Below are 16,188 nucleotides of genomic sequence, written 5' to 3'. Positions count from 1 at the left end.
ATAAATGGTATTAGAGCCAGACATCGGATGATGTGCTAGAAAGGAGGCTGAGCCCCAAAAGGGAGTGGACACTAGGCGGTGTGCCAGCAAGAACGCTGGGCCTCGAAGGAAGGTGGATTAGTGGGTCCCACATCGACTAGAGAGAGGAACAAGTGTCAGCGAGGATGTTGGGGCTTGAGATGGGTAGAGTGTGAGATCCCACATTGGTCAGAGAGGGGAACAAATATAAGGGCATAGAAACTTCTCCCTAGCAGACTCGTTTTAGCAGACTCGTTTTAAAGCCTTGAAGGTGAACCCTAGAAGAGATCGTGAGATCCCACTTCGTTTGGGTTGTTGCATTGATATTTTCCTGAGACGACAATATCTGTTAGCAGTGGGCTTGAGTTGTTACGCTGAGAAAGTAAGTAACACGTTGAAAGAACGTGTATTGGTCTTTGGGGATGATTTTCACTCTTGGAAACAAAAAGTAAGTAACATGACTATGTCGTAAATGAATGTAGGGCACCTGAATTTAAAGAATCGTGGACATGACACGAACATTGTGGGGAATCATTAATATATCGATGTAACCAAATTTCAAATTATGAATAATGGGGCAAGAGATTATGTCATCAAAGAATTGGCGTGCAAGCGAAGCACTATTGGCGGCAATAAATAGCTCAATGAGCGATGATTGATTCAGTCCCTACCTCTGAAAGTAGAAGGAAGGCAGTGTCCTCGATTGTTCCAGAGAAAAAGATCATGGCACACCAGAACCGTGACATTAAAATATTGTGATGAGTTGAATTGAACGGGATTTGAGTATTGAGTTGAAGATGATTGTCGAGAATTGGCAGACTAGACGTGCTTTATAAAGTATAGTATAGGGCTAAACTATGCACTAACACGCGTGAAGAATGATTGTCATTAGATGGGGTTGGTTTGGTAAAATCATGAGTCCAATAATTCTTTCTATGTGTGAAAAACAATAATTTATTGAACAAAAGGAATTATACACGTGCAACTCAAATAACTTTTTGGCATTTATTATTTTAATAAATAAAATGCTATTTTAAAATTTTAAATTAAAATATATATCTTAATCACAGACTCGTCCCTTTATACTGACTATTAGGAGTCGTTACTGAAAAAAAATGAGAGGTAGAGGAAATTTTTTAATTTCATGACTCGAAATAATGAAACGCTGAGGAAGGCGGCTAGAACTTAGCACAAGACTCTAGTCTATCTTTATCTCATAGAGTCATGCTCGTGCTCTTTTTACCTGGTCCTTACTGGGCTCGAACATCCATTCATTCTTATCTTAGGAACAAAAAAAGTCATATTTTTTAGTTTAAGTGGTATAGGTGCGCAAATAACTAGTCTCGTGCCGAACCAACTAAGATACATATGCAAGCTAGCTAGTAATAACTTATCGCTACTAGAGGTTAGTTAGTGACCCTCCATGTGAGGACCCAGATCCACCGAGATATTGTCCGCTACTAGAGGTTAGTTAGTGACCCTCCATGTGAGGACCCAGATCCACCGAGATATTGTCCTCTTTGGGCTTTCCCTTTCGAGCTTTCCCTCCAGGCTTTAAAACGCGTCTGCTAGGGGAAGGTTTCCACACCCTTATAAAAGGTGATTTGTTCTCCTCCCCAATCAATGTGGGACATCATAATCCACCCCCCTTCGGGGCCCAGCGTCCTCGCTGGCACTCGTTCCTTTATCCAATCGATGTGGGACCGCCCCCAAATCCACCCCACACACCGCCTTGTGTCTACCCCCCTTCGGGGAACAGCGAGAAGGCCGGCACATCGTCCGGTGACTGGCTCTGATACCATTTGTAACGACCCAGATCCACCGCTAGCAGATATTGTCCTCTTTGGGCTTTCCCTTACGGGCTTCCCCTCAAGGCTTTAAAACGCGTCTGCTAGGGGAAGATTTCCACACCCTTATAAAGTGTGATTTGTTCTCCTCAACCAATGTGGGACATCACACTCCAGCCGTTGTAACGAAATGAATTTTTTTATAAATTTTTTTTTGACCGAGGTCACTGACAAGGTCGCAAAAATTTTGACGACCGTTGGAGTTTTCGGATCGCACAACCATGACCTCGGCGGATCGTCTCTAGACGTTCCCTCCCTCCTCCAACCTTCAGCCAATGTCTCAAACGCTAGCATAGAGGAAGAAAAGAGCTGAAAAATCGAGAAAGAGAGAGTTCATAGTTTTTCTGGCGAGAACCTGCGCCTCCAACGAACCCATGACCATACCTGAAGTCCTACATTTCAGTAAACTCTCAGACCTCATCTGTAAGGACAGGAACAACGAAATGAAGAGAGAAAATGATGGAAGACGAACGGTTTTGTCTCGTCAGACATAAATGTCGGCAAAATAGAGACCTTCGATCTAGCAAACACGCAGAGGATTAAGTACATGTCATGATATAGCGGTTCGTATGTAGTTAGGATATAGATCACTTCACTCAAATTTAAAGACATAAAAATAGCATGTTCTATTTCTTTACAAATCATAAAAACTCTAGTCAAACCTTAAAATTATACTTAAAATCAGTACTAATCAAAACAAGTCTTAAAAAACATAGAAAATTGAATTGAATCAAATCTCGTTAATTAACGAGATTTGAAAGGAGGAAGATGAAGAGGTTTAATTAACGAGATTTGAAATCGACAAAGAGACACGCGGACTATGAAATCGAAGGTGTTCGTTAATGAAATTGATTTCATATGAGGGCAAAAACGAGCCGTGATCGTGAATTACACTAGAATCATAGCAGAGTCGAGTTTTGAGTACAATAAGTCGAACAACATCTATCAAAGAAACGGGAAAAAAATTAGGTGAAGTTGGTCTCAAGCAAGTGAAGGTTGAAGGGTTATTGATGAATGACAGACAAACAAAACAAAGCTTTGGTTGTGCTTAATGGGAGTCTGTTTGACACTGTATAAGAGTCTTGAATGTCAAGAGAATAAAGAGCTCGTTAGGAATTATTAGTAGTCACGTATGGAGATATAGGGAGACTGAAATGTTACTTACAACGAGTGACGATTCCTCCGTATCTGTTTGACTTCTCTAGAGCCCAAGATAGATGAGGATACTTTAACTTATGCACAAGAAGCACGATGACTAGATGGACCATGGAGAGTAGGAAATCAGAGGCTAAGTTCACCTTGAAACGCGAATATACCCTGTGATGTCCCACATTGGTTGGAGAGAAGAACAAACCACTATTTACAAGGGTGTGAAAACTTTCCCCTAGCAGGTGCATTTTAAAGTCTTGAGAGGAAGTCCGAAAAGGAAACCCCAAAGAGAACAATATCTACTACTGGTGGATCTTGGTCGTTACATACCCTACTGGATAACTTACACTCTTAGGAGTAAGCCGGGTATATGAACCCTAAGAACCTAAGAAGGCTAGGTCATTTTATTATTGAGAGATGGATCATAGACCACTATTTGATGGTGGGAGCATATAGAGCTGTGTGTCACAATCACACTTTTGTAGCAGCGAGATTGCAATTGTATGGCACTTATTAACCTAGCGAACAAGTGAGCCGGGTAGAAAGTCAAACTTTGCAAACAACCTTAGTGTATGATCGAGCCTCGGTCACGTTTGAAAGAAATATTTCAGAAAACGTGAGTGAGAAAATGCATTGAAAACAATTTGAAAAAAATCAATGTTATAAGCCAAAAGAGAATAAGTAACAACGACTTCAATAACATATAACACGGGTTGGAAGAATTGACAATTAGTCACGTCCCCTTATAGTACATCTTGGGACATTTTAGCCCTAATGAGTGTAACATGATTTTGGTGACCGATCATGCATCATGTGGCCATGGACAATACGTCCTAGACAAGCATAACCAAGATATCCGATACAAGCTAGCAACTCATTCGTACAAATGAGGAAAATATAAAATAATTAAATACTGAGAATAAAATAAAATATAAGATATAATATGTAAGATATATTCCATAAATAATATATCTCAACAGCTACATATCTTCGTTAGTTGGAGAGGGAAACAAGTCATTTTTTATAGGGGCGTGAAAACCTCTACCTAATAGACGCGTTTTAAAATTGTGAGATTGACGACGATACATAACGAGCCAAAACGGCCAATATCTGCTAGCAGTGGGCTCGAGCTGTTACAAATGGTTTTAGAGTAAGATACGGGACTGTAAAAAAAAAATCTTTAAATCTTTATTTTCATTTCTTTAGTAAATGTGATATCGATTTAAAGAAATTGTGAAAAAAAAAATATAATTATAAATTTAAAAATTATAAATTAAAAACGAAATCTTTATTGGTTGATATAAATACTAAAATAGTTTAAAAAAAGTGTTTTTTTTTTCTTTCTATTTTTAAAGATATTTTCAAAAGCTAAGCTAAAAAGTAATTTTGCTTTTAAAATTTGATTAAAATTTAATGAAAATTATAAAAAAGAAATAGTGAGAAAATAAAAATAATTTTAAAAAACATAAAGAATAATGGTACGTTAGAAACGTAAACGCTTCCCACTAAGCTTTTGATAAACTTTACTTTTCAGCTAGCCCGACACTATCCGACATTAACTCTTTGATATACTTCTCGATGGAAATATCCATCGTCCCATTAATAACGAATGGGCCCACATAATTCAATCCTGCTAGTTGCTAAATCATTCCACATCATTTTAGCAACAACAAAAGTTGTAAAGAAGACAGCAACAATACTACTCGAATAGGACGGTTTTAATATTCTCCATACGTAATCTTGAATTTTTTTTTTTTATATGGATTAATATCAGTGAATATTATTTTTTAAATAAACTATTTAACAAAATTAAAATTTTAAAATTTAAGAGAGTTGAGTTATTTTATTATTATTATTATTATTATTATTATTATTATTATTATTATTATTATTATCTTTTTGGTGGTTATGGGGTATTTTCATTATAAAACTCTATTTAAATGATTATTTATTTCTAACTATAAAATAAATAAATAAATAAATAAATAAATAAATAAATAAAAATGAAGGAATGTAAAGAGTACAATGAGGTGTTACCTAATAATAGCAGCCCATGTGGTTTCCATTAAAGCATTGGTTTAAAGCATTGATAGGCTAACTAACATTTATGGTTATGGTCATCTTATCGAAGCGTAGAATCCCGCTTTAAATTGTATTCTAACACGAGAGACGTTTTCGAAAATCGATCATGCGATATAAATTTTAGGTAGAGAAAGAAAATAATTTTAGAGAGACGGGTTAGAAAGAGACATATACGTCGGTGTATGCATGTGAGATCTCACATTGGTTAGAGAGGGAAACGAAACATTTTTTTTTATAAGAGTGTGGAAACTTGTCAGCATAGCATTTAAAAACCCGGAGAAGCCCGAAGAAAAAATTCAAATAGGAGCATATCTGCTAGCTGTGGACTTGGACTATTACAATAGAGGTTGAGTTGGGTTGGATTGGGGAAATCATTTGGACCAACCCGAAATTTGGGTTGGTTGGATTGGTGACGTGAGCAACTAAAATAGAATTCACAACCCAACCTAGTACAACCCTCAGAGTTAGACTTGGTTGGATTATCACGTTTTTATTATTATTTAAAAAATTATACTTATCCACGATAGTGTTATATTAATAACTAAAATTTAATAAAACTCAAATATCAAACATTCACAAGTTACAGCATTACTGACATTAGTGACAAATATTAAATATTCTTAAATCTTCATAATAATTTTAAAAATAGGTAGAGTTGAGTTAGATTGTAACTCTATTTTCGAGTTAGTCGGCTTGATTTAAAAAAATGTCAACTTACAAACCGACCCAAATTTTCTATTTTCAAAAATTTTAATCTAACCCAAACCGAATAAATAAAATCTAACCCAACCCAACTATGGCATTTAACACATGAATCAATACATCATCATACTTGATCTTTATGAAAACTCAACACTCATATTTAATACTCACCGAGCTTAAGATTGATTCGTTTGAGATACGTCAAATTTGGACCATTTTTACCTAGGTATTCAACGTTCACTACGATGCTCAACGTTCGGCCCTTGACATATTCAAGACTTCGAACTGTGAGTTTACCCTTGATCATGGCAACCCCAAGAATTTCGGCGACTCACCAGGATTCTCGGGCAACCTCTCCCAAAGACATGCCTGTTCCACTCTCATTAAGTCCAACTATCTTGTTATGCCCACCAAAAACACAAAACATAGAAACATCGAAAACAAGAGGGAAGAAAAGAGAGAGGGAGACGAATGGTCGCAAAACCCCATGACACCGCCGTATAGTGTAGATAACGCCATGGAAGAGAGAACTAACGAGCCAGGGAACACCTTGATGCACACGAGTGATTACTACCAAATGGTGTAGATAACTCTATGTGCGCAGGTTCGAACCTAGTAGATACAGAGGGAGATGAAGGGGTATCAAAATAAGAATGAATGACGATAGTGAGGGTTCTTAGATCCAATTAACGAGGGTTTTCATATCAAGTACGGTTGAAAAACACTTAAAAGAATTGGTAGTTATTATCTATATCAATCTTAATCACCCTAGATAAGATAATCTCTTGAAAATATTTAAATAAAGACAACATAGTAAAAAGACTCGTGTTGGAATATATGGACTAGATACTAAGTCCGAGCGTTACAAGTCTTAGTATCTAACGCTCACCTCCTATTTAAGTGTAGGCTAAATTAATAAAAATACTTTTCAACTTTGCACTTAATAATTTATCTAAAAAATACATCTAAACTTTAAAAAATTTCAGTAATGCCTTTAAACTATTAAAAAAAAATCTCAAAAACACCTTCATCGTTAGATTTTAATAGTGTTTCACAATTATCCCATGAACTTTTAGCGGTGTTTCACAATTATTCGAAGTTTTCTAGTATACCAATATTGTTTCAAATACTCTTAAACTTCAAAATTTCATTAATACCCTTACCACTAGTTTTGAACAAAATCGTTAGTATTTTGTTTTAACAATAACCTTAAACTTTTAATAGTATTTCATAAATACCCTTAAACTTATTAATACTCTCAATTTTAAAAAAATAATAATAAAAATAAAAAAATAAAAAAGAATTTTATCATACTATATTTAATAGTTTTATAAATAAATAATATTATTGTGACCCACTCATATTATTGTAGTTTATTATCATTACTTGCAAATTTAATTTATCCATACCTAAGTATGAAAAACAAAAAAAAAAAAAAAAAAAAAAAAAATGATATCTCAACTTCTAAAGGGAAGTGATACCATATCGTCCCGACCCACAAAATGTTACGATTTAATGTGAAGCCATGCTATTGCCATCAAGTTTCTTAAACTCACAATAGTATCAAGAACAGATATCTAAATGCAAGTGAAGTCTTGCAGAGATGCCTTGACATTAAATTAATCTAGGTCAAAATTGAAAGTATGATTCCATAATGATCCTTCCAAATTTAGTCATGTTTCACATCAAAATATCATCATCTAAACATTGGGTCCAGTAAAGTAAAAGAAAACTATCGATGATCCATCAAGTCGAGAAAGAAACGAAACCTTACCCCTCTAGCTAGCTGATTTGAGGAACTGCAAAAAAATAAAAAAGAGATCAGAAACAACGCTACATGAACTAAGCAGTAAAACATTTAGAAGTGAAGGTGTCTGGTTTTATAAGTTTAGACAAACACTCCTACAGATTCGGATATTAATTAGATTCACGATCACGACACACGAAGGTTCTACAACAGAATCAGTATAGGAAATGAAACCCCATTCATGGATGAACACTGGTCAAATAATAACAATTTGTGGTGTCTTGATTCACGACGTTGAAAAATCCATTTTAAGAAAACGACATGGCAGAACGATTTACGTTTGTCGATAACCGAGAAATGAAGTTTACCCTGAACTTATCAACTAAACATGAACTGTGTTGTAAAAACAAAACAATAAAAGGAAAATATAGATAGATCCAAGTCAACTAAGAATCCAATCTGGCTTCCATCAGTTCATATGAAATACAACGGAGTACTACAGGACGCAGAGGTTGCTAGAACCAGGGCTAGAAAAGTATAACCAGACGAAAAGTATAACCAGACAAGAGAAAGATATCCGATCTATAACAGGCATGGACTGGATTATGTGAATTGTCAAGAAATGAACTTAGAAAAAAGAATTATATGAAATTGGTCCAAAAGTAAAACTAAAAATTCCATCGTGAGGACAAGACATAATGCTAGAGCCAAAGACATTAAGGTAAAATAAAAAATCTGTGTAACAGATTAGAATTTTGGAAAATATAAATCGAATCTTCGGAACACGAAACAGCACAGTATTGCAGCCCTATAAAACGCACTGCACTATTGGAAGAATACATAAAGACATCTCAAGAACATCTGATTGCCATCAAGCTCCAAATTAGAGATTGAAAAGACAAGAATCCATGAATAATCATTCTGAAATAAGCACACATAAGATAGATAACAACACCCAAGATCAGAAAAACAAAAACAAAGATCGAGAAAAACATATTACAAATGATACAATGATCACAGGACTACCATCACAAATCCCATTAAGTAAAGCAAACAAAAATTGAATATTGGAATGCAATATCAAGCATACTGTGTTTTTATCACATTAAGATGAACAGCATGGATGGTTTTTCCCTTTCTACATCAAAAAGAGTGGTGGAGGGGAGTGTACCTCATATGTTGCTGGGGTACATAAATACCCTAATTTTATCACCCTGCAAAATTGTCCAGAAATTCAATCACAAAACCTATCCCAATATACCATCATTGAACAAATATGAAGAAACAGCTACTCATTCCACATTACCATGGATTTTGGGGGCAAGTTTGACTTAAACTTAGCTCGAACAATGCCACTGTTACCATGAGGTCTGGATACCTTGCCCCAAATGCACCGATAGTGAGTTCCATTTTGCTTCACTTTGGCCTTGTAAATATATGCCAACCGTTTTCCAGCATACCATGCAACCTCTTCCTTGGTATTCACACCTTCAATCTGAATCAGTGATGTTCTTGGATACTGGTTTGACTTGGACCTAAATACCAATTCCAAATTCTTAGCTCCCACACAAACAATAGCATCCCTCACTAACTAATCACTAAACCTAACGCATATTTCAAATCCAGTTTCATCAATTCTCTGGCATCAAACTACACTTAAAAAAGTACTCATCACTAAGAAAAAACCAGTCCAACATTCGATAATCGAAGCGAAACCAATTACCTTTTGTACCCAAGGACCGTTCCTCTGACGTAGAGTCTGAAACAAACACAATACATTAGCAAATCGGTAAAAAACATAGAAAATAAAGCAATCAAATCGGCTTGATCTAGGGTTTGGAGAGAGACCTGATTCTTTCTCCCTGACTTCCCTTCACCATTGCTGCCGCAGTCTAGGATTCTGTAAAATGACGTCTTCAAGCCAAGATACTAAGAACTAAGATCGGTAACCAAATGTAAATGCCATTGGTAAGAAAAAAAATGGAAATCTTTGAGGAATAATCACCTTGGATTTGCAGGTTGAAGAGAGGAAGATGGAGCTGCGGTTCAGAGAAGAAGATGACCACTTATAGAAGAGAGGAACTTTTATAATGGGGATTTGAGGGTCAAAATGATTGAAGAAATTTCTAGGGTTTCCCTTTTAGCGCAATAGATAGATTAAGTCTAAATTAATAAAAAATAAATCAATAAACTTTTAAAGGTTTCGTAATATTTTTATTTTAAAAAAATTCAAAATTTTAATGAATACCTTTCAATTTTATTTAAAATTTACAAAATAATAACTTTTATAATTTTGTTTTAAAAGTTGTTATTATCTCTTGTCGCTCAAAAAAAAAAAAAAAAAAAAAAAACGAGATTGTTACCAAGATAAATAGAATAGTCAGATGTAGAACTACGAGTTTCGGGACAGACAACCTAGTCAGCATTCGAATAAGTCACTCGCGCACTAGAAACAATGAATGAACGAAAGGTAAGACCAAAGTAGAGTGTTCCCTCGACATAGCGAAGAATACGCTTGATAGTAAAAAAGTGATCTACAGTAGGAACATGCAAAAATTGACAGGGAAATATCTATGCACGTAATGGTCAAGTACTGAAGGGTACCAATAAGAGATCAATAGAGAGTAGGATCGAGAAAGGAGAACCATCAACAGTCACATGTTGAAAAACAACCATCGGGTGTGTACTGGTTTGCTATCGAGCAACTGAGCACGAGTAAGAATATCTCGAGCATATTTTAATTGAGTAACATATACATGGATGAAAATTGTTTGTCAATATATAGATTAAAACATGTTGGTAGTGCACATATGATTACCGAGACATTAAAATCAATTTTAATTTTAAAACGGTAAAAGACAAAGTAAAATAGGATAGTAAAATTTTTCACATAAATGAACATAATTCATTTTGTACCCAAAGTCATTTGAGGAAGAAAAAAAAGTTATAAAATGTTGTCGTATCGTGATCCATTGGAGATTATGCCAAGGAAAACCAGGACCTGCCTTATTAAATCCCTCGCTTCACCCTTCAACACATAGAACATACTTGTAGAGAGAGAAGGAGAAACAGAGAGTGATCGAGATAGAGGAACCGAAGAGTTTGAACACTGAGATCTGTATTCACGAAACTCATGTTGGTGTGTTACATAGAGGGCAATGTAGGACAATTACATGACGGGGAAATCGATATGGTAAGACATTGTTCTCTTACTCTATCCAAAAACGATATTTTGGATAAAGGGTATTCAATACTTTTAGATAAATCGGGTTCATATAGGTTAAATTGGATGTTGAAGTACAATCACGAACCAACTTTAAGAATATTTAGGGACTACGACTAAGGCCAAACAAGTAAATGGCTCTATTGTTGGTTGGTTGGAAGAATTGTGTGATATATCACACATGCCACGTGCATGTACCATAACTAGGAGTGTTATGTTATGCTATATATGTAATGTGTTGACCTATGTTGCTATGTTATGTATTTTATGCAATGTCCTATTATACGATGTTATGTATGCTATGAAATGCTATGTATGTTATGTCATGCTACGTCATGTGAAACCATGTTATAGATATATACAATACTAATGATGCATACACGATTCGTATGCGTTAGACTGAAAAATGGATCTAGCAAAGAAAATTTTAAGTAATTTGGATGTCGAAAGCTTGAGAATCGAAGACTCGAATGTCAAGGATGAGGTAAGTAGCCATCTTAGTTTTTTTTCTTAACAAATACGCGTAGGAATTGCTTGGAATACAATATGAACCTTTTAAGTTAAGTATGATTTAAAGGAATATAGAAGAAATGACCCAAGGACAATGAGTTAGGCCATAAACCAAACGTTTTACTTAGGAATCAAGTAACGTTAAAGTAATCTACTGAATGAATTCCGTTGTCTGTGAAATTTTAATGCTAGGTAAAATATGATATGTTACGGTGATGCATGAAAATGGGTGGTCATTGGATAGCTAAACTAAGCAATGATGTAAAATAACCATAATGACCCTACGGTAAACTACCTCGTTCATGACCCAGATGATCTCCAAATGTGATGAAACTTTATAAGAGATATTCTTTTATAGTCTTTAAAGATCATATAAATTTTCAAAGTCATTGGAGTAGGTTTAGACACTAAACCAAGAATTAAAGGTTTAAATGACTAAAATGCCCCTAAAGATTGGTAAGATATTTCAATACTCGAACACCTAAAGAAGACCTATTTATAAGAACCTAAACCAAGAAAATGTGGTAAATGACCAAAATACCCTATAAGGACTTTAAGTTTTTAAGACCACAAGGATTTCTCAAGGTTATAAGAGACTTAGTTATGACCATAAGAAGGAATATACCGGAGCACAAAGCTTATAGAACATGTTACGGGTATAAGTCAAGAATTATGGACAAAATTACCCCTAATGACCCTTAACTAAGATTCAAGATCCTTCTAGAATCTTTAAGAGATACGTTATAACCTTATGATACTATGCATGTTATTATGAAATGTTCATGACATACAGAAAAGGACTCGAATGCTCCTATCAAATAACCTCAAGATTTATGCACTCGAATGAATCCTTTTAAGACCTTGAAGGTTATTAAGTACCATGACAGAGGTGTGTTATACGTTTATGTTATGTTTGGGGTTCATCCTTGGTTTTAAGCCATCAAGAAGCTACCTCGGGATAAGGTTTAAGATAGCCCATGGTGTTTAAGTAATTAGAAGGCTACCCTTATTCAAGAACTCAAAGGTTAGTGCTTGATTTTTAAGCAATCAGGTTGCTATTTCATGACAAGTTCTACGTTTGTAAGAACTGGGTGACTCGAAACACATATAAATGAAGAGAAAATGCATAATCTAAATTAATAATTTCTAAATCTGATGTACATAATAAATCTCTTGCTTTACAAGTTGATCAATTGTAATCTCGTTAAATATGAGTTCAACCTGATAGGGCCTTCGAAAGTTGAATTCTCGAGTCAAATGTTGCATTGTAGGTCGGGCTTTTGGATTTGGATGGAGACATGCAAAGGCTAACGTCAATGTGAGAAGTATACTTTGTGTCAGTCCAATTTGGAGTAAAGGAGATTTGAGCCGTGAGTCTAACAAATCCTTGATGAATATACGTGGAGTAGATTTAGACCACAAGTAAGTCAATAATTCTCGGGGATGCTTTCCCATTATTACTTCCAATGCCACCACTCCAAAGCTGTAGACGTCACATTTTTCTGATATGACCACAGAGTATGCTAATTCTGAATAAAAAAAGAAAAAGATTAAAAGTAATGATTTAAGAAAATCAATTAAGAATTCATTAATATGTGCTCACCTGGAGCTATATATCCACAAGTGCCGCCAACAGTGGTATGATAAGATAACTCATGATCAAGTAATCTTGAGATACCAAAATCGGATAGAAAAGCTTCTAGATTTGAGTCCAAAAGTATATTACAGGTTGTAACGTCCCGATGAATGATTGGAGTAATGCAATCATGGTGTATGTATGACAAAGCATGTGAAACTCTTTGTAGGACGTTCAGTCTTTTCTTCCAATCCAATTCCATTGCTTCTGTGTCGTTACTCAACACCCAAAATAGGCTTCCCCTCTCCATGTATTCATAAATCAGAAACATGGAACGCTTATGGAGGCAAGAGTGAAGCAAGAAAAACAGAGAACGAAAAAGAAAACTGAGGGAAGCAGAATCATCAGCATTTTGAAAATTCCATGATTTTGTGAATCACAAGGGTGAAGCGGGGGAATACTGCCACAAAGCTTTTGATTACCCAAAACAGCACTTACATCAAAACGATGTAGAATTTGATCACAAACTTCGCCTTCAAACTTGTTATACGATAAATTGACATTTCTAAAGAAAAGGAAGGAATCTGAAATTTTGCCTACGAGGTTATTGTAGCTAAAGTTGATGCTTGTAGGCCTTAAATGATTGTCAAGTGAGAAACGGGGAAGTTCACCATCGATGAAGTTATGACTGAAGTCAATCTCCAATGTAATTCCATTATTTAAGACATAGGAGGGAGAATGAGTACTATAAAGTAGTCCCACGAGAGTCGTAGGAATTGGACCACTAAACATGTTGTAACTAACATTCAAAATATTCAATTTCTCTAAATGATCGATTTGCACCGGGATGGTTCCATTGAATCTATTTGACGATAGATTTAGGATGGATAAATTAGTAAGATGGACGACAGAGAAAAGGATTGGACCCGAGAACGCATTTTCGTGTAGTTCAAGAATTTCCAAGCCTTTAAAATTTTGAATTTTTTGAGAGACTGAATCATTAAAGTAGTTGTAGGAAAGACTTAACCAAATCAACTCAGTTAAAGACCAAAAGGTGGTAGGGAGTGGGCCATTAAGCTTATTATGTTTCATCACAAGATTAGATAGATTACTTAAATTTCCAAACCCCGATGGAATTGAACCAATGATCAAGTTATTGCCTAAATACAGGCCTGTCAAGCTCTTCATGTTCCCTATTTGAGATGGAATAAATCCACCTATTTGGTTGTGGGAAAGATCTAGAGTCTTTAAATTGATCAAACGACCTATGGTTGAAGGGATCGTACCTGTGAACATATTGTTTCTAAGATCAAGCTCTAATAAATTTGTCAAGTTTCCTAATTCTGAAGGAACTTCACCGAAAAGATCATTTGAACCTAAAAACAAAGAGGTGAGTTTGGAGAGTTGAGATATTTCGGGAGGAATTCCCCCTTGGAGACTAGAATTAATGAGATAAAGACCCTTCAAATTAGGTAAAGATGAGAAATTCAAGTTGTGTAGAGTAGACCCGTTGGGCAATGACCTCCGTACCTGAATCATTATAATACTTCCCGAAGCATCACAAGTTATGCCTTTCCATTTACAACGAAGTGAGATATTTTGATTGACCCACCAACCAGCTTGGAATAGAGCATCACCTTCTTGTTGAAGCGGGAACAGTGTCGATGCATTTGAATATGTAAAAGTTGAATCAAACAAGAAGTTGGAGAAAAGATACGAGGAAAAGAGGAGAAACCAAAGGGAAGTGAAGTTAGGCATATTGTTTCCGTGGAAGAGAGAAATTGTAACGAGTATTGATTTAGTGGAAATGTCCTTTTAAAAAAAATTTAGTTCGAACGAGACAAAAAGTGCTAAACCTCACATTTATTTTTTTTTATTGGTTTTGATTTATTTTTATAGAAATTGAACCTGATATTTAGGTCGGATTTTTTTTCAAATATTTCGGACTATCTGAAGTTTTAAGGTGGAAAATTCATCATACACAAATCCGATTTAAATATTAATTTTTATAATTTAAGAGAAATAGACAATAATGCAAATAAATAAATAAATGTATTTTTTTAAGTCGAGATGTGTAAGTTTGTGTCTTCCAGTAAGGTGTCGCTTTCTTTTACGAGAAAAGTTTATAAGTCTTGATCGAGTAAAAGATATTTATTTTCTCTTTTTTGGACTCATTTTTTAGAAATATCGGGACACACGTAGACATTTCTTCCTCTTAAATTACACAAATTAATATTAATTATATTTGTGGATGGCTAGGATTTAATTTAAATTACATTCTTTTAGGCTAGGCCGCTTTCTAGTCTGGACTGAATTGAATGTGTAGTACTTCTTTACACACGACCCACACATGCGAATATGGACCCACCAGGCAAATTTGCACAACCCCTAAGTCTATTGGTTGGGATAGCTCTCGTTGATGGGCTGTTGCCAGATGACACAATCGCACTTTTGAAGGCAGCGGACTAGCGATTGTGCGACACTCACTTTCCAACGACAAGTGAGCTAAGCCAATTTGTTCTTGCGTCGCCTACGGCCAAGCGACGTATGATCGAGCCTCTAACCTCGGTTTTAAAAGAAGGTTTTAGAAAACGAGGAGAGAGAGATTTTAGAAAGAGACGTTATATAAGCAAACAAGAGAGAGATAACGACGACTTAACATATATAACATTGGGTAGGGAGAAGTTGACAACTAGTCATATTTCCCTGTAGTACATTCTGAGGCATTTCATGTCTGGCAGGCCTAGACATGATATTTTTGAGGCGTCATACGCCCTAAAACTACGAAAGTAAAAACACTAGAATGAAAAGACATGACAAGGGTTTGGCTTGTCATGGGCATGCGGCCATGGGCAACACGCCTTGGACGAGCATGACCGTGACACCAGACACCTCGAGGGAACAGTAGACGTCATATCATTATAACGAACATAAACGTCATAATCAATCTCTTAATGTACGTTTTCATACTCATCATAATAGTGAAGTATCCCAATACACATGAACACACAATTGTGCGTAAGGTCCCCATACTTTCCGTCGTGGCACAATAAATAATGCAAGACAAACCTCCGTTCTTTCACGACATGTTGAATCCGGTAATTATACGTTCATAATTCTTATACATTATTTCATATATAATATAGCTTCCATGACATGACATAGAGAGATTGTGCATCATAGATTTCCTTATTTCATAACATATTATGGCATATCATAGATCATGACATATCATAGCATTTCGTTTATACCATAACATAATTTGGTGTATCATATAACATAACATCACATATAAAAGCATATGTGTAACGACCTCCTTTTTTATTACGAAAAA

At 35.4% G+C, this 16,188-nt stretch overlaps 1 protein-coding gene and 1 pseudogene across 4 annotated transcripts; both read right to left on the bottom strand.

Moving 5' to 3' along the window:
- Positions 1-7,372: 7,372 nt before the first annotated feature.
- Positions 7,373-9,691, bottom strand: LOC111803438 (large ribosomal subunit protein eL33w). Of its 3 annotated transcripts, none has more exons than XM_023687840.2 (6): positions 9,551-9,691; positions 9,394-9,459; positions 9,269-9,304; positions 8,852-9,080; positions 8,717-8,759; positions 7,373-7,597 (listed from the first exon to the last, which is right to left on the bottom strand). In XM_023687840.2, exons 2-5 carry the CDS (start codon positions 9,423-9,425, stop codon positions 8,718-8,720), a joined length of 339 nt encoding a protein of 112 aa, XP_023543608.1. In that variant the 5' UTR covers positions 9,426-9,459; positions 9,551-9,691; the 3' UTR covers positions 7,373-7,597; position 8,717. The 3 variants fall into 3 exon arrangements, with proteins under 3 accessions (XP_023543608.1, XP_023543610.1, XP_023543609.1); XM_023687842.2 differs by having other exon boundaries at positions 9,394-9,445; positions 9,551-9,684; XM_023687841.2 differs by having other exon boundaries at positions 9,394-9,481; positions 9,551-9,679.
- Positions 9,692-12,386: 2,695 nt separating this feature from the next.
- On the bottom strand, positions 12,387-14,616 carry LOC111803408 (uncharacterized; annotated as a pseudogene). The gene is made up of 2 exons (XR_015422634.1): positions 12,882-14,616; positions 12,387-12,807 (listed from the first exon to the last, which is right to left on the bottom strand). The product of XR_015422634.1 is annotated as an uncharacterized LOC111803408 (transcript).
- Between the last annotated feature and the right edge of the window lie 1,572 nt (positions 14,617-16,188).

This window comes from Cucurbita pepo, chromosome 10, assembly GCF_057944985.1.
Source record: "Cucurbita pepo subsp. pepo isolate OVF chromosome 10, ASM5794498v1, whole genome shotgun sequence".
Classification (NCBI taxonomy): Eukaryota; Viridiplantae; Streptophyta; class Magnoliopsida; order Cucurbitales; family Cucurbitaceae; genus Cucurbita; species Cucurbita pepo.
The sequence above is the reverse complement of the archived record's forward strand: the minus strand, read 5'-3'. Positions and strand labels throughout refer to the sequence as shown.